At 36.3% G+C, this 19,048-nt stretch overlaps 1 protein-coding gene across 14 annotated transcripts in view; it reads right to left on the bottom strand.

Moving 5' to 3' along the window:
- Positions 1–3,501: 3,501 nt before the first annotated feature.
- The window catches only part of LRRC4C (leucine rich repeat containing 4C), a 497,660-nt gene continuing 482,113 nt past the window's right edge, over positions 3,502–19,048 (bottom strand). For 11 of the 14 annotated variants that reach the window (XM_042038289.1, XM_042038287.1, XM_042038282.1 and 8 more), the window contains one exon: positions 3,502–9,255. In XM_042038289.1, the coding sequence (XP_041894223.1) occupies positions 7,297–9,213 (1,917 nt within the window). In that variant the 5' untranslated portion in view covers positions 9,214–9,255 and the 3' untranslated portion in view covers positions 3,502–7,296. Of the gene's footprint in view, positions 9,256–10,319; positions 10,384–19,048 lie in introns of all 14 variants that reach the window. The other 3 variants (XM_042038291.1, XM_042038290.1, XM_042038296.1) reach the window with 1 other exon arrangement.

The raw sequence follows: 19,048 nt of genomic DNA on the forward strand, positions 1-19,048 counted from the left end.
CAGGTTGATTTTTAGAAATCCAATTTTTAAATCAGCAGAAGTTAATGTTAAAATGATACATGGAGAAATTCCCAATTGGATTCTTCCAGAATGCAAATTTCTACTTTTTCTTTTGGGAAACAATTTTCTACTTTTAAAGTATGAACAGTTTATTTTTCAGAATTCCAACTTAAATATTTTGCTACAGTAATCTCTTAGTGTCCTAGCAGAACATCATAACAAGCGAAATAGTTCCCTGTGGCTTTTTTGACCCATACAAGTTTAAGGAATGTTGCTTTTATTACTTTTAAAATAATCCCTCAAAGAGTTTCCAACGTGATTTATTTAAAATGAATTCATCAATGGGTTCGCCTATGGTCCAGCTATACCAGGAAACACAAAGCACAAAATGAGAAGGAAATAATAGCTTCACAATTTTTTTTCAACTTCCTTCATCTTTTCAATATATTTTTTCTCCTCCTGTAATGTTTGTTTTCTCAGGACTCTTCCCTCACCATTACCACTGCATTTTATTCTTCATTGCCTGGTTCAGCCCTTTATTATTTTATTGTTGTGTTAGGTGGACAAAAGCTTTTTTTGCAGTACAGAATTGATTGCTTCCCCACAGGAGCGTCAGAAATCAGCAGGGAGGTGAAAAAATAAACAACCAGAGCCAGTGTTTCTCCAGATAGAAACAGGAGGGAACAATGTTTCCAACAATAATTACTCATGTCCATCTTGATGGAAACACTGCTGACATAGGAAATAGAATTTATTTAAAAAATAAAAATAGGAGAACAGAACAGTCTCTGTCAAGGAAGTTTTAGCAAAAGCCATGGAAGTTGTCAATTTCTCTGTTTTATTCAGTCTGTTAAGGTCATGATGACTGTTTGTTTAGGCATTTACTTTCTAGGAATTTTAGAGCATTGTTATTTACTCTTTTTTTTTCTTAAAAGTAGTTTTATACAATTTGTAATCCTTTTATAGTCTTAATATTCAAAGACCTTGATATTTTTCCCCAAGTCTTTATAATTTGATCAAATTATTGATTTTGACCTTTCTTCATCACAAAGAAAGGTATATTATATTCCAAAAGAGAAAAGAAGACATGAAAAGACCCTTTAAATGTGGAAGACAGTTAATTAACACAGAGCACGTGATCAACAACCTCAATCTTATATACGATGTTCCAAACATATACATTATTCATGGCACTACTTTGCTTTATCGAATAGGAATGAGCTTAGGAGTTAGTGAACTTAAAACACCAAGTACTGCAGAGGCTCTGCTCGGAACACAACACTGACCTTTGTCTCACTGACCACTGGAATTCGCTGCCAGCACAGGCTGCACGGGTGGGTGCCCCAGGAAGGCAGCTTCAGAAAATGATAACTGGACAGCCAAACTGAAGTGGCAAGCCCAGGAGGATAAGGAAAAGGAAAACCTGATTTATACCACATGGGTACTGCCAAAAACAGAACTCAGCTTTCCACCTCCTTTTTTAGACAACTAACTGTCCTTTTAGGAATTAAATGAGCAAATTGAATCAAATTGAATTACATCTTATGGAATTAAATTAGTTATAGGGATTGGATTAATTCTGTGGTCCACTAACTCCAGTTCTGTTTTACTAGATTCTCTCTTGGCTCATTTATTCTCTTTTCTTTCTTTTCTGTACATTTCTTCCTTTATTCCTTTAATCTCACCTGTAGAATCACTTTTTAAATTATATACAGACCCATCTGCATGGAGATCATGTCAAGATAGTTTATCTTTTTTAATTTTTTTTTTTTTTTTTTTTTTTTTTTGTAATTTAGTTGCACTGAACTGAACTACTGTGAAAGGAACAGAAGTACTTTTTCAATTCAACAGAGTTCAAAATTTTTTACAAAAATAAAATACAATTTCAGTTTATATTTTAAATTTGATGAAAATATAACCCGTGCAAAGACTTCTCCAAATGAGGATGTTAATCACATATTGCTGTAGCAGCAGAGAATAGAAGAAATTAAGGAATCTCTCACTGCACAAGTCATTTCAAGTAGATTGAAAAAGCCTCAGAGAGTACCAGACATGCACCTCCAATAAGTGGAGTTTGGATGACTTAAGAGAATCTCCTTGAATACTCTGTGTGGGAAGTAGTTACAGAGCTGAAAGCCCAGATTATATAATACATGTACCGCAAAATACAAGAAGAAAACAGAAAACTATGGATAAGACAGTTAGAATCCTTGCAGAAGCTGCATGATACACAAAAAAAGTAACTAATTTTTGAGCAAATTGTGCTGTTAGAAAATATATAAAGATTATCTGGGATATATAACTCCCACTTCTTGCTTTAAATGTTACATCTTACTGTTCCTTTGAAGTCCAATAATACTCTAATTTATTCTGGCTCAGGTTTTTTTCTGCTAAGAATTTCTATCTTAACATAAGATTTGCTTTTCAAAGTTCTCAAAAATAATATATTATTTGTCTTTTTTGTCTTACAAAAGATGACCATAAAATCATCTGATGATGTAATCATTTCAGTGTCCCCCCCTCATTCTTAAATTTCATACCTCATTGGAGTTACACTACATGAAATATTTGTCTCTTATGAAAGTCAGTCAGAGTTCACTGATTTAGCCCTTTGGAGAGCAACTCTGATTAACAGACAATCTGGATGTACATTTTAAACATGAGAGCAAGGAGTAAAACCAAGACAAACTAAACTAAATATTTTGTTACATATTTCTCACCGAAGAAAATCATGATATATTCTTATTGAAATAAATAGCATGTAACTATTAAAGTACAGATGTCGTTTGTCTCAATAGAGTTAATACTGAAAAAACTATCCTAGAGTCAATCAAACCAGCATTCGTATTTTTTCAAAGCATGACTTTGCCATTTGTGTAAAACTTGTACCGTAAATCTGTGATTTTTTTTTAGTCTTCAAGTTTTCCATTGTTTAGCATACATTAAGCCTTACAACCTACTTGTGATTAAATGTGATGAACAACAAAATTTCCTCATTTCTTATAGTATACTGCACATCTGGACCTGAGCTATTAGCTATTATGCTGATTATGCTAATTATTTCTGCATCTATGCTCTTAAGTGGGAAGCAGTCAATGAAGTTATTCCCAACCCAATACTCTTCTGCCCTGCTGTGCTCTTCCAGACCCAAACGAGACACACCCACAGTGTTTTCATGGGGCACTACCATGAGTGAGGTTGCAGGCCAACAGGAATAATAGATTTACCTGGTAGGTTTCCCAGAATCTCCCCAAGCCCATCTCCTGCTCATGAACCTGTGCTGTGTCAGTAGGGGTGGCTTCATGTGTTATTTATAATACTAATATATAACATCACCTCTGTAATAAAATATCCACCACCACCTTCAGTGGTGTTAACTGCAGATCAAATTTTAGAAATGAGATTTTTCTTGGCAACACCTGCACAAATGAGAAAAAGAGAAATTAAATGGTTCTACTAAGAAAAATTAAATAGTTCTACTAAGAAAAACAGAAACCCAGGCACCAAAATCTAACAGCTTTTATTACATCTAGAAGATAAGGATAAATTATTTCTTCATTTACTTCTCTTGTTATGAAATTGCATGGTAGCTCCTAACATTTCTTAGACCTTCACCTCCTGGACTTAAAAAAAAAAAACAGTGAGAATTTCAAAAATTATGTACTCAGATAAAAAATGGGGTATAACCTTTAGAGAGGGGTGAAAAAGTTGAAGAGATCGTCTGTGCTCCTCGTTGAAAAGATACACTAATGGTCATATCTGACATATAAAAGCCTGTAATAGCTGTTATGAAACATTTTCATAGGACTATGAAGCTGGTATAACAAGGTACAATATTAATTTACTTGTCTTTTCTCTAATTCTGGGATCAACCTGTGATCATTGGGGACAGGGAATCTTGCAATGATTAAATATAATTTTTAATGTGTTAGAATATTTTAGCAAAAAATACAATTAATCTATTACTTTTCATACATTTAGCCCTTTTTGAAGGAAAATAAAATGTCCATCTTCTATGATGAATTGAATGGAACTCACTTGCTTTGCTTTTCCCATTATTTCTGCATATGGCAAGATTCACAAGACTTGATGAAAATTCCAGAAAGAAAATGCTTTGCAGTTTCTATTTGTACAGGACAGCAGATAAACATCTTCAAACTCCATCAAATGAAATGAAGAATCATTCATCACTTCTCATGAGCCCACTAGAAAGCGATGGATCATAATCAAGAACACAATTTTTTTTGCACAATTTTTTTACGTCACACACAATGTGGTCACCTGCAAGAGAAATTTCATTAGAACTTTCTGTCAGTCACATTCTGTCATACAGGAGATACAAGTTTCTTTCTTAACACTGTTGTCTCTGGAGCAGTAACAGGAGCCATTGGCATGTGATTTGAGCATCAAAACAAGAAAGCACAACACTCCTTCCACTTTATTACAGAGCTCAGTTCATAATTTAAACTGTGATCTTCTCCAACTCTAGTATTTAATTAACCTGCAAAAGTACTGAGTGCTTTGTAGAAGTAAGAATGAATCAGAAATAATATCTGTGGTTTCAAGAAAGATAGGGAACATGATGGGGAAATCATAACTAATATGGTTGACATGTAACACATATATACTTACCCAACCAAACACACCCAAATCCTTTTCCTTTATGCTTATTATGAGAAAGCAGGAATATCTGCTTTTTTGATCAGCCAATACAACTGGATTAGCACTCAATAAGAATGAATATATTGTTTAAAACAGTCACTGATAATATTTTTTATTACTGTAAAGATCAAAGATTGTCAATGATCCAGTGTTGCACTTGACAACAACTATACCTGTTTTCTTATGGGCCTCCTCCTAACCTACTTTAGGGGTTAGTAAAAAACTGAATGTTTATAAAACCATGTTGACCATAACTGCTTTCACAAGTGTTGGTTAGAGTAGCCATAATTTGTTAACATAAACCCATTAATTACAGATGGCAAATAGTCCAGATTTAGGTTTCCTGAAAGGATTTTTTTTCAATTTTCAGATGAGCATTGGCCACGGACAGAATGTTACTAGCTAGATGGGCAAAGACCTCATAGGAATGTGTAACTGCAGTAGTTTTCTACAGAATCTATCACAATGCTTAAAAAAAATCATGATGAAACACTCTATTGCTCTTTGAAGAAATAGGCAAACCCAGGAGTCACAGCTGCAATATTTTACATTCAGGTCCATCTTTGCCCTCTATTAAAATTCCCTTTGAGTAGATATTATTTTTCATGTAGCACATCAAAGGATAATGCCTTGCCAAATGTTTCTTAGAGATTGCTATAGAACTTTGGGTTTCATTCTGTATTAGACTTATCAGACTCCTTGCAGGGTGTGATTCATTGTCACCTATCTCCACTGTGTCCTCTTTAAATCAGGCCTTCATACTACAATATTCACTTGCAACCTTGAAAACTGTGCATCCAACAGGAGATGTTTACCCCCTCAACCAATCGGAATTCCATCTCAAACTTACAGAATAGAAGTATATTTTTCAGTGGGGTCTTCATCCTACATGCTGTTGCATACTAGAAAGCTCCAAAGAGATTTTGGTAAGAATATTATTCACCTGGCACAAGACCCTAAAAACTCTAAATAAGGGTGGTTAAAAAAGAAAATAGGTGAAAAGACATTCAGGAATTATATATATTTTTTCCCTAATTTAAATCATCTTAAAATGCTTTTATTCAGCTGCCAATGCATAAAGAAGTTTAATTTGGCAGAACTTTTACTTGGAAGAACACAGTGTCCTGAAGCAGGTTTTCTTATGGAAAGCCTTCCTTTTAGCTTTCAGCATGCACAGTATACATCAGTCCTATACCAATAAGCTAAATCCAGAGAATGTATATGAACAGAAAGGCAAAAGGTGTGCATTTCCCATTGGTAAATGAGTCTGAGTTTAAATCAATGTAAACAGGGTACTCTACAGGGAATCTAATTGTCATGCAAATTACAGTAACTTATAATATCCTCTGATTTGTCTGACTTTGTTCTTTCTATTTTTTAAACCAAAATCCTCAGACTTCTTCCTGTGATTTACTCCACGAACAGCATTTTGATTTGATTTTGCACATAGGGATACAGCTCTTATTACACGTATTATAGACAGCTAAACTTCTTTCATATTTGTGCCTAGAAGTCCCGGGACTGAACTGGAAAGCACTAGCTTTGATATAAAGGTGAATTTTCTTATTGACAATTACAAATAATAAAAAAACCAGAACAAAGTTTTCAGCTTTGTCTAATAAATTCAATGATAACAGAAGCGCCTTACAAAACTTTTCTGGCATTGTGAAAAGCATCTTGTGATATAACAGAGATAATTGCAAACACCGTTAGAAGGAATGATCTTAATCCTGCATTAGAAATCAAACACCCTTGTTTGCCTGTATGTTGTTTTCATAAACTAAAATAAAAACTGTGCTATTCTTCAGTAATGATCCAAAATGGTTTAATTATTCTCTTTAAAGTGATTGTGTTTTGGACCATCAGAGCAGATTATCATAGGAATTTTAACAAACTTTTGATGTTTAAAGCCACATTAAGAATGAGCTATATCCGAGTACAGAAAAAAACCAATATTTTATTTATAATCTTAGTTTAGTGTTTGAACTACAAATTCTGGTTCTAGAATTGCTTAAAAGATCATGGGTTTTATAGGCTTTCAGAAGTAAATTAATTTTTTGGCTGGTTTTTTTTTTTTACTTTTTTTTCCATTTTTTCCACAGAATGGTGCTTTCGGTAAATACAGAGCAAATCATTACATGGAGAAAAAAAAGGTTTACTTGTTTGTTTTTCTCATTTGCAAAGTTACTGTTATTATTCCATTCTCTGTTGAATGATTTCAAAAAGAGCATGAGAAAACAAAAGAAAAAAGAGAAAGTGACAAAATAGACCGAATCTCACCACTAGAATTCACCATAAAAATTCCCAAAGTGTAACAGAATTCTTACAAAATTTCCTAGATCAGTTCTTTTAGGGAATCAAGATCTCCTATGAAAAATATGGCAAATGGGAGTCAGGGTAGGTTGGGCAGGAAAACGGGAACGAGGAGGGTAAATAACTGCAGCAAAAACAGGTTCTGAGGAATACACATAATTTTGTCTGCTTTAGATCACAATAGAATTTTTAATAAATAAATTTCTTTTTCTTTGTAAAGACACTTTTGAAACAGTAGATTTAGCCCAGTCATTTGTGTCATTTGTTTTATAAACCATCTTTTGTTGTCCCCCCACCCCACCCCTTAATGTCATAAATGTTTTAGATTTGAGTCTCTTGAACATTGTCTTTCGAGTTCATTCGGATCAATAACGGTTCATGCACTGAACTGTGTATTGAATTTATTGTGTTAACTGTTGTTGTGTGGTTGAAAGGAGATTTATAAGAGTTATAGTGATTTAGGTGCTCATGCTCTATTGCTGGCATGGGCAAATGACTCTCTATGGGTGTGTCACCTGTAAGCTCATCATCCACATTAATGATCTCTACAGTCCGTGTTGGAGCATGATGGTTCTGCCGATGATGCTGTTTCCTCATTTTGTAGAAAATTACCAGCATCACAGCAGCCATGAGAGTGATAGCCACAAAACAACCAATTATGATTTTGGTAGTCTTCATAACCTCATCTATTCCCGGGATCCCGTTGTTTGCGTCCGTCACAGGAATGGTGAACGTTTTTTCTGTTGATCTTGTGCTCTGTGGAGTGAGTGAGGTTGTCATGTTAATGGTTTCCCAGTTGGTAACTGGTGTGGGCCCAACCTGCTCTGTGGTCTGTGCCTCATCCTGAGAAGGTTCCACAGTCTCTACTGTGACGGTTGAAAAGTACGTGTAACCAGGGTTATCCAGGGCAGTCACATTCAGCGTGGCAGAAGCTGTGGTATTCCCAACAGAGTTACTCACCATGCATGTGTACAAACCCGTGTCTTGCACAGTTACCTTTGTAAAATTTAATGTGCCATCGCTGAGCACAGCAATCCGAACTCTGTATGCCCCATGCGTCATTACAGATCCATTTGGAGTAATCCAAGATACAGAGGTCAGGGAGGTTGATGCCCGGCATTTCATCTCTGCAGCCATGCCTTCCGTGACGTTGAGGTCTGCTGGCGGCTCCACTATGACTGGAGCATAACATGTGAAGTAATTCAGGTCCAGCTCACCAATGTACCTTCCTTTTAAACTGGGAGGTGTGTGGCAACGGGCACAGCATGCAGTATTGGATGGTGCCTTGTCTTTAATCCACCAGCTGAGCCAAAGGATATCACAGTTGCAGTTCCAAGGATTGTGATGCAAGTGGATCCTTTCTAGGCGGAGTGGTGTGAACAGGTCATGAGGCAGTAGTGTTAAATTGTTGTGTGCCAGGTTGATCTCTACAAGTGACTGAAGGTTATCAAAAGCATTCCTTTCTATCACTTGAATCTGGGACTGTATCATCCACAATTTCTGAAGATGCATTAACCCTTGGAAAGAACCTGGCCGGATGGCAGTCAGGTGATTCCCAGAAAGATCTAACTCATCCAGTTTTACAAGCGGAGTAAGGTTAGGAATCTCTCGAAGATTGCACATGGCAAGGTTCAAATACCTCAAGTTGGACAGACCTTCAAAGGCACCTTCTGAGATGTATGAAAGCCTTTTCAATTCCCCCAAATCCAACCTCCGGAGAGAAGGGATTCTGTTAAAAGCATAAGAAGGGATGCTCTCAATGGGGTTGTTTCTCAACCACAGTTCCTTCAGTTTTGACAGGTATACAAAAGCCCCATTTGGGATAGTGGTCAGACGATTGTCAAAGAGTTCCAAAGTGTTGAGATTGGCCAGACCATTGAAAGCCCCTATTTCAATTGTTCTGATGTGATTCCTACTGAGCTGCAGGATTTCTAGGTGCCTCAGATGCTTGAAGCTATTAACTTTAATGATTTGGATCTGGTTCTCATGGAGATTGAGTAGCCGGGTGTTGGTGGAGATGCCGTCTGGCACGTCTCTCAGATTTTTCCGTACACAAATCACTTTACTGAACTGGTTGCTGCAGGAGCAGACAGAAGGGCAAGTTTGAGCCCTCACTAGACCAGCCACCACAAGAAGCTGAAGAGCCAACAGCACCACAAGCAGGGGGTCAAATAGGGCCCTGTTAAACCTAGGACCTATCATTATCTGCTGTGGATGTAAGGTCATCTTGTTCAACATTCATAATTTATTTGGTGTTGGTCCTTCTGGAGTTTGAATCGTCTGAAAGAAAGGAAGAAGGGAGAAGGAGAACATTAAATAAATCTCAAATAAAAGGCTTCTCAAGGCCTTTCAGTCAGCTCTACCAATTTCTTGAAATTTGATAGTGAGAATAGCTACAGGATTTCTAATATTATTTTTCTGTACAGATATGTATATCAGCTGCAACTGGCAGTGAGATAAGAAATAACAAGACATTAACTCTTCCTGAACATTCCAATGTATAATGCACATAGGTGGATGGCAGATAAGAAGTTCAACCACAGTGAATACCTAAAGGAAATATTGTAACTCAAGGGAGAGGTAGAAGAAATGACAAGCGTCTCAAAAGGCAAAAGTTAGTAACATAGGAATCTACTAAGATAGGATATCGAAGTATTCAAGGCATTAACCTTTTTTATACATTGCAAGACAAGACAACAGATAACATGAAAAGTGAGTGGAAACTCCTGTCTGATGTGGGTAAAAATCTTTGTCTATACAAACAGGATTCCTGAATCAGCATTAAACTAGAAGTAAGTCTCTAATACTGAATGTCATGCAGATGACAGTGCAAGATCTTGCCTATAAGAATTAAAAAAAAAAAAAAAGAAAAGCATGCAGAGCATCAACCAATTTAATGATATTTCCTCTTCAATTCTTTTGTTTGGCACCAGCATCAGAGAAATACTCATTAGCATATGTGTATGAACACAGAAATAAGAATAGCCATTTAAGTGCTGAAAAATATCCCCGTAGCTTCAGGGTTGGCAGTTTCACCAGCACCTTGAAAAAAACCTCAAAAAATTCTTACTGCAAGGGGAAAAAAGACCTTTACACTACAAATAATCATTACCATTTTAAGAACTTCAGTACTGATTCATTTGTGGCAGTTTTTATAGTCCCCAGCCTTTGGTTCATTTTCAATCTGCTGCTCAGTTCAAGATTCCTCTGTTGCTGAGATTATTGAAATTTCTTATAAATCAGCCAAAAATGAAATCTTAGAAATTACAGCAAGCTTTAAGCACATTTATAACCTAGAGCACCCAGATGGATAGTACATATATATATTCAGTAAAACAAAATACCATAAGGCAACGGTTTTCCACTCCAGGTTCCAAATGGATTCATTTTGTGCAGAAAAAGATCTTTCTTAAAAAAAAAAAAAAACCAGGAAAAATATATTAACTTCCATCTCACAACAATTCATTTAATGAAAGACTTTTTTTCTAATTATATATTCAGACAATGTGTTTTTGAGAATTCATTCCTGCATTTTTAAAAAACCTGCTATAAGGGTTCCGAGCTAGCAAGTGTTCTCATCTCACTTTTAATAATTTACTCCAGAGAAAGCCAATATAATGGTTAAAAAACTGTGAAGGGAACTAGAAAGTCTGGGCTGTATCTGTATGTTTGATCTCTCTGCATATTTATAAAACATCATTCTTGTTATGAAAGATTCATGAAACTAATATGTTTTGCAACCTTGAGCAAGTCACTCAGCTTTTCTCTCTGCAGCTTACACTTCTGTCCCATGTCTCTGGAGAACCCTGTGGCTGTAGTGTTAGACGTTACTGTTCCCACCCCTCCATCCCTTCCCTCTGCCAAAAACTGTACTCCGGAATATCAGCTTCATGGATTTAGGATAATGTACTAGACTAGATGAAGGGTAGCTGCTCTCCACACCTTCCTTTTTACTGCAGGCTGACAAGGTCACTTATCTCTTCAGATGTGCTGAATAGAATGTATGGAGAAACACTCTAATCACTAACATTCAAGTTTGCTTGTATCAAAAATCCAACTGTAGTAAACCTATCTTCAAAAAGCAGGTGAAAAGGCCATAGTTTCCAACTTTCTTAAACAGTTATGAAGAAAAATCTGCCATTGTGGTCAAAAGAATTATATTAGAGCCTAATATCAATTTTAGGGTCCTTAGTAAAGATCTGTCACCCATTAATTTTGCTGTTGAATAGTAATTAACCATCATCTGTGATAGTTAATGTGATTGTCTTAGCATTTTTATCACCTTTTTTTTTTTTTTTTTTTTTTTTTGGTGCTGTAATTTTTTTTTCCTTTCTCATTTTAAAAATTCTTCTAAATCTTATCCCCTAACGACTTGGACTGAATAATGAATTCCATTAACAAGTAATAAAACAGACACAGAAACACATCAAACCAATTATTTTACCACTGCACTGGTGCAATGTTTTTGTCTTCACTGGAACTTGGATGAGAACTCAGCTTGCTATGTCTGCCTTCAGAGTTGCCAATTATCCTTGTACAAGGCTGGTGTGGCACAGGCAGCATGTGGGGCTTGCAGAGATGCAGGAATCTTCTTCTCAGACCCATTCACTATTAAAGGCCATCTTTGGAGGATGCCATATGGTTTCTCTACCTTTCTTTTTGTGACTTTCTGCTCTCAGTCCTGTATCCTGGATACCCCGAAGGACCAGGAAAACTATGGCATTTGAAGAACAAAAAAGTGCAGAGAAATAAGAGAGGTCATGGGAGAGCAAGCACCCTCAACATCAGACAGTGTATGCACCAAGTCCCTTCAGCTGCTCTTTTCTAGCCTCCAAAAAGCTGATGATCCCAAGCCATGCTGCAAGCACTCCAAGGCACTTTCCTCCTGTTCCAAGTACTTGAACCTGATGGTATCTCCCACAATTTCCTTTACCTAGTTCTTTATGCAGCAAATCTTCCCTTTTTCATCACTACACATACACTCCATGGGGGAAAAAACTATAATTTTAATCGAATACAGTACATCGTTACAACAAATAAATTATCCAGTTATGAGACTGATCAGCAAATATTGTCTGATCCAAACCAAAATGTTTCCATTGTCTCAGTTGCAAAAAGATTTTTGAAAGAAATGCTTTTACCTTCTTAAAATAAATTCCCTATACTCTTCTTATTTTAGGTTATTGACTGAAACAATGAATCATTCACGTAGAACAGCTTTTTCCTTGTGCTGAAGGCCAAAATTGCCTGTGTCTGTTTCATTTACTGTTCTCCCTAGTCCTGAGCTAGGGATGTCTCAATCAAACATATGCTTCAGCACCACGACCTATCAACGACCTCCAGGGAAATCTGACACTGTCAGGTTTCTGTAAAATTCAAATCTGCGCATTCTTCAAATATAAGTTTGGTTACTGACCAATTGATAGCTTCTCTGAGTCTGTAAGTTTGAAGACAGGATCACCATTTTGTGATATGTGAATACAAAGTCCTAGATATGTTTTCATGTATATTTGTATGTTTGATCTTTCTGTGTCTAAGCTATCTCTTGCTTAATATTTAAGTACAGAATATCTATACTGCCATCCCTCTGCAACATTTTCTGGGAGACAGTGAGAGAAAATCTTAGCTTCTGCAGCCACCATTTAATTTAAATATTGAATTATTTATATTACTCAATTTTTTTCCCTCCTCTTTGGCAATACAGGAAGAAAAATGCCTTTTTTAGGACAAGACCATGGTAACTGTACTTGGTGCTGCTAAAGTACAGGGGAGCTGATGATCCGAAAAAATGACCATGACCAGCAGAAAATATACTAGGCAATGCCTTGTTAGTCCTCGCTTCCAACCAACGAGCTTTGCATGAGGCTGACAAATGGCAGTAAGATTCCTAGTGGAAGGAAGAATGTAGTAAAAAGGTCCTCTCTATTATACCGGTGGTTTTCCAGAGCTCAGAGCTTAAATATTCAGGAAGTCTTAGTGCAGGTATTTCATATCAGATTAATTTTAAATCATAAATATCTTGGAAACACCCTGGAAAGAAAACTAGCCAGCACAAAATCAAAGTGCAAAATTAATTCAAAGCCTCGAAGAATGTTATGGAAATATTTTAATGGGCTTTACATAAAGATCCAGGAGCTCTGTACTAGAGTAATTTGCTATTCAATACCTATTTATGCTAGACACACATGAAGGTTTAGCTTTACAAACCCGCACATGGAACACAGACCATCAACCAGCTTCTTTAGTCTTTGTTGACACCTCTTTGTCTTCTAAGTAATTTTTTTTTCATTTTTATAGTACAAAAATAGCAACTCTATGGTCAATTCAATAACACTAGTGCCCTCTGCTGTATAGACTAAAAATTTAGTTTAAAATGCTAAGAATTTCCTTACTGCACAGTCAGTTCCCCAGACACTACAATTATCAAATGTGTTTCCAAACATAACCTTAAGTCTCTCTGTGGCGCAGCTCTAATTACTAAAGCATATATCATCTGTTATTTTACCACGGTAATGTATATTCTTTTTATGGCCATGGACACATTCCCAGACATATATGGAGAGTTGTTTGTTTTGTTTTCTATTTGCACGGAAATAAAAAATCTTTTTTTTTGAAGTTGACATTTGATACGCATGTTCTCCTCTCTATAGCTTATCTGACTCTTTGTTACTCCCGATGTACTACACATTTTCCTCTGAGCAAAAAACATTGCCCTCTTAAGATCCAGTGCAGAAGATGAAGCAAGGAATGACAGAGCTAATCTACCTCTGCAGCTATGCAGAGCACAGCTCTCCTTAGGGACAGCTTGAAGGATGCTGTAGTTACGCTACTGAAATGTAACTTTGCCAAATGTGTGCGCAGAGACGCCTTCCCTATGGGCATTGTAATAGTACCCCCAATTCGATTTTGTTTTTTTCTTTTTTTTGATAATTAGGTCTTGGGCCTGATGTGCTTTGTTCTCCCTTTGCTATACTACCAGGAGAAAGTGACTATGTTCACTCTGATTGCTGAAGGATTTTTTTGTAATGGGGGGTTTTGATTACAAAAGAGAATTTCCACACCATCTCCAAAGATCTGCCTAATGAGATATGGCAGGTAGCAAAAATATTTCCCCAAGCTCCAATGACCCTTAGCTGGATCACTGGCAGTTTTGTTGCTGTTGGCAGCTCAGACTTTGCTTTCTATCTTGTCTGTGGGTCTATGAATAACTGTCTCAGCAGCAGAGCTGTGCAGTGCAAAGGCCATGGCTTTATCCCAATATATAATTTAAGATACAGTATGATCTAGCACACTTTGGTTCGTGCTGTACAGCTGCCATGAAAAAAATTGGCATGTGTTGTTACATGTACTGCATTGAAAATATAGACAGAATTTATCAAGTATAGGGTGTTTAAACCATCACAGTAAAATTAAATCATCGCAAATGCATCACAGTTAAGTCTCAGCTGAAAAACACTTAAATCACCAAAACTCTCCCTCAGCCATGTCCCAGAAAATTTCAGGATGAGAAGCATTCAAATCACTTTTTATAATTTACTCAAGTTGACAAATATGTGGATGCATTCAGAAAATGCATCTTTGTTTCACTCTATATAGCACAGTTATGTATGCTGTACCTCACACGCTGTTAAAGAGGTTTTTTGAGAGAAAAACCCCTTGCAATGATATTTGCATTTTTTCAGAAAACAAGCCACTCTGCAGTTGCAAATTAAATAGCAGATTTCCAAACATGTGAAGAGCAGCTAGGTGCATCAAGCAGCTAATTATGCTGGGAAGTCTCTTCTGGTAGCATCAGCACCAGAGAATTGAAAATAGTCTCTGTATGGAACAGAGCTTGGAGTACAGCAATAAAAATAGGTCTAAATCCCAGGATGACCTTATACAGAAGTGACTCTTTTGACTCTCTTTTCAGGAACTCTGAATGCTCCAAGGGCCTGAGACTGATCCCCTTTTGGCAGTAACGCCAGCAGAAGCAGCCAAGGGAATTTCAGTGTAGAGACAAGCGCACAATATGCTTTAGCTCCACAAAGTACCGAAGCACACAAGGGTTAATCTTTGTCCCAGAGCAGAGACTGAACTGTGGGCAGGGAGTTCCACTGGGGTCAGAAATCCTCTACCAACATCTGCTCTGCAAATGCTCCAGCAGACTCACATGCGTGTCCCCATATGGCTGTGCAGGGTTGGGCCGATGGAACCACATTGCCAGGGATTCACTCACCATAACCTCCTGCCCACCTCACCTCCCCCCTTTTCTCTCCTGAAATACCTTTCCACCTGGCTGAACCCTCGAGGACTAGAGCTCTCAGTTCAAGAGCAGTGCAAACAGTTTGCGTGCTGTTCCCTGACCCTGCACAGTACAATGACACTGTTCCCTTTCTCAACGGGATGCTTTTGTCAATAACAAAAGAACACATGCAATGGTCTTAACAGAGCACTGCAGTGCATCATCATGCAAAAACAGTGAAATAACAGTTTACAGTAGATCTCATATCTTCCTCTTCCTAATCTTACTTTGTATTTCTTCATGGACTGACTCCTGTCTGAGGTGTTTGGGTTTTTTAAAACAGGTTGGTTTACAACGAAACCCCATGACTGCGACTGTAGAACTGTGTAACTTTATCTACATTCTTAAAAATCAGTTTTCCCTTTTCATTGCTATAGGACTTTAAAAGTCTCAACAACAGTTAAGGGAGCCATTACAATAATCTCTAAAAACTGGGGAGGTTTCAAAGCCCAGCAGTTTTTATCCATTTGTTTTTTATTTTGTTTTTAGTTAAATACAATGGAGGCCAAAGAGGGCTGGATAGACAGCCCTGCAATGCAAACTGACTACTCATGAGACCAGACAAATCAAAACACAACGTAAATTATTCTTTGCATGTTTCACTGTTTTGCTCTGGGACATAGTTCTGTGGCCCCTTAAAGCATTTAAGTGTAGGAGGCAGAGTGGATATTGCTGTACCCCAGATACTTCCCAGTTCTCTCCTGCAAGCCTTTTAAGACTCAGCTGAATCACTAAGACACTGATCTGAAAGACCTAAATGTGATTGGACACATTCAATCCTCCTGAATCACCATTGATTTCAGGGGAGTTCAATCAAGGATGAGTTTGACCCAGTCTGCCTTTTTCTTCTTTTCTTTCATTTTGTTATACAAAAAACAGCTTTATTTCACACACCTCATTTTCCAGCATGATTTCATGTTTTCTCTCTCATTTCTTCCTAAGGTTTAAAATTTTCTCTTTAATATCAGATAACAGATATGAACATGAAATAGATGTCTTAAAAATGAGAATTTGAGTGTACATGGGTCCAAGCAAAAATGTTTGCATTTTAGCTAGAACTTAAGATATTTTACAGTGTTTGAATCTCAATCGGTCTGGTATTTCTCTTTATTTTTAAACATTATTTTACTCTTAAGCATCATTCGCAATTTGTATCTTCAGTAAAACTAATTTCACAGGAAAATCATAGAAAACATCAGATGATATGTAAAGAATATTTCTTTAGGACAAACTTAGTTTTCTTAAGATGAATTTTATGACTTTGTTGTCCTCTCCCTAGACGTCATTCCAAGGGTGACGAAGACAAGACAATCCTAACTTCTCTGTTCAGACTGTTCACAGTGGTATGAATAGGAGCAATCTATGAACTATTCACAGTGAACTAAAATTCTTTCATAAAAACCACTGCAATACAGCTTGGTTCTAGTGCACTCAGAAACATTTTAGAATTTTAATTGGAATTAACTTTTAAGTGGGTTAATTCTATTGCATTAAATCTTAGTGTGGACATTCTTATTTAGAATTTAATTTAAGCTAAATTGAATCAAGGCCACTGTAACTTCAATTAAGAGTGTCCATAAAAGGATGTAATGTAGTTTAGCTAGTCCCTTTTCAAAGTTAATTTGAATTCGTTTTCTCGAGACCCCACGTAGACATTAGGAACTTTTGTTCTGTATTGACTTGGGCTTGATTGAAACCAATTACATAAAGGTAAAAAGGTTTTTTACCTCATCACTGATCCCCCTGGGTTACTGGAGTTCCATTTTGCTTCACTAATTCAGTTGACAAAATACATTTTCTCTGACATTTTGTTGTTTGTTTCATCTCATATCTCTTTCTGGACAGAAATTTATGTAGGAAAAACATGGAACAATAGAAATTTTACAATAGCCTGATAATAAAATTCTCTTAATTACAGAAGTCTGTCATGGTATCTCATGTGCCTTCCATGATATAAGGGGCTATATATATATATATCTATATATATCTATATATATCTATATATATCTATATATACAAGCACCTTAAAGATTTCTCTCTCTTATGGCAGAAATACCTCAGTGAGCAATAATTAAACTGCATTATTTCTATAACTATGCTTTCTTAATTCTTTTTTCATTTATTATCAAACTAAAATCACAGATCTATGTTAGGGGCATCTGAGAACCACAACAAAATTAGCATAAAAACAACCTTTAATAGAAAATTATACGCTGTTCTAAAATACTGGTCCAAAACATTGCAGTTTTTATTCCTGTCATGCTGGGGTCATTTTTTAAAATACTACAGTATTTTTTTTGGTTTAGCAGTGATTTAACAACATCTATTTAGACATAGTACAGTATACTTTATTTCAAAAATACTAGTTTTGGTCCAGTAGAATATTATCAATTTTTACACATGGAAACATTAAATCATAAATTAACATCCTTTTCAAAAATGTACTAGAACATTTCAAACTGGTAGGGAAAATTCTGCACTTTAAGTATATGTAAGATTAAAGTTGGTATCTGTTCAAAAATGGAAAGGCAAAAATGTGCAAGGCTCATGGAATCCAAGATGTTAGCTCTGATTCCTTCCAGAGTTTTCTAACTACTCACAGACTACAAAAACAGATGTGGGAAATGCCAGGTCAGAACAGCCTAAGAATGCATATACGAACATAGCCAGTATAATGAAGAGAAACAAACAAACAAACAAAAAACAATTAGAGTATACACCTGCACTTAAGAAAGTTTCATCTGAATCTTAGAAAATTGGAGTCTAACTTTTAAAGCCCAGAACATCATTTCCGAAATTACAATATTTGCACTTGTCTACTGAATGTGCTAATGCTGAATATTCTTGTACCCATACACACCATCCTCCGAGGTCTTGACCTCAGTAGATGACATAAACTAGAAGACAAATATATTTTACTTTGATGAACATATAATGCAGTAGCAGTTTACTACAATTCTCTACAGTTTGGCAACAGACATGCTCTGGTGAAATCTGAAGTAACTTTGAAAGATTTTACGATTATTTTGACATTTGCAAATGTGAGAATTGTCCATTTCAGTGGCATGAAAAGATCGAGTTTGTACCATAAAAAGTGCTGTTTTTCCAAATGCATTTTGTATTATGTAAAACAGAGGAGACTGAGGGATGAAAGGAAATTATATTAAAGCAGCCATAGTAAACCTGCATCAATGTTTTTTGGGGTATGATTTGAAATAGATATCTGCCTAAATACTTCTATGCCATGGTGATGCATCAAGAAGGATGTTTTCCTGTTTTCAAGTGCTGAATTATTTGATGCTGAGTTGGAGAAGTGCTGGGTAGGTATTTCATAACCTTGATAACTATAGGCTATATTGTTAGTATGTATTATTTCAAAATACCTTCTGGGTAAAACAGACCCAGCTAACAACACACTAAAGCACCAGAGCCCATTTTGCATCATTGCATTTGTAGTGGCTAACTGAGTCCAAATTACTCCCTCATTCTGTTAATAAACAAAGCAACAAAGAGAAAGAGACATGAGTTAAAAAGTTAAGGCTGCAAATAGCCTCAAGTCTGGCAAATGATGGTTAAACTTCTTGTCCTTGTAACTATGGAAACCCCTTAAGGTAAGAGTGGAACACAGGCACTTTGTGGTCTGCAATTTACAAGCTGTTTAATTATGAAGGAATATGAAACTGTTAGGGGCAATGCAATTATCATACTGTGATAGTGTTTTGAAAGAAAAAATAGGTACAGAGAAATATAAGAAGTTAATTTTTTGGAAAATTACTTGTTTTAGGACTT

Source organism: Corvus kubaryi, unplaced genomic scaffold, assembly GCF_017639235.1.
Source record: "Corvus kubaryi isolate FWS band 111438036 unplaced genomic scaffold, C.kubaryi_AGA036_p1.0 37392, whole genome shotgun sequence".
Lineage (NCBI taxonomy): Eukaryota > Metazoa > Chordata > Aves > Passeriformes > Corvidae > Corvus > Corvus kubaryi.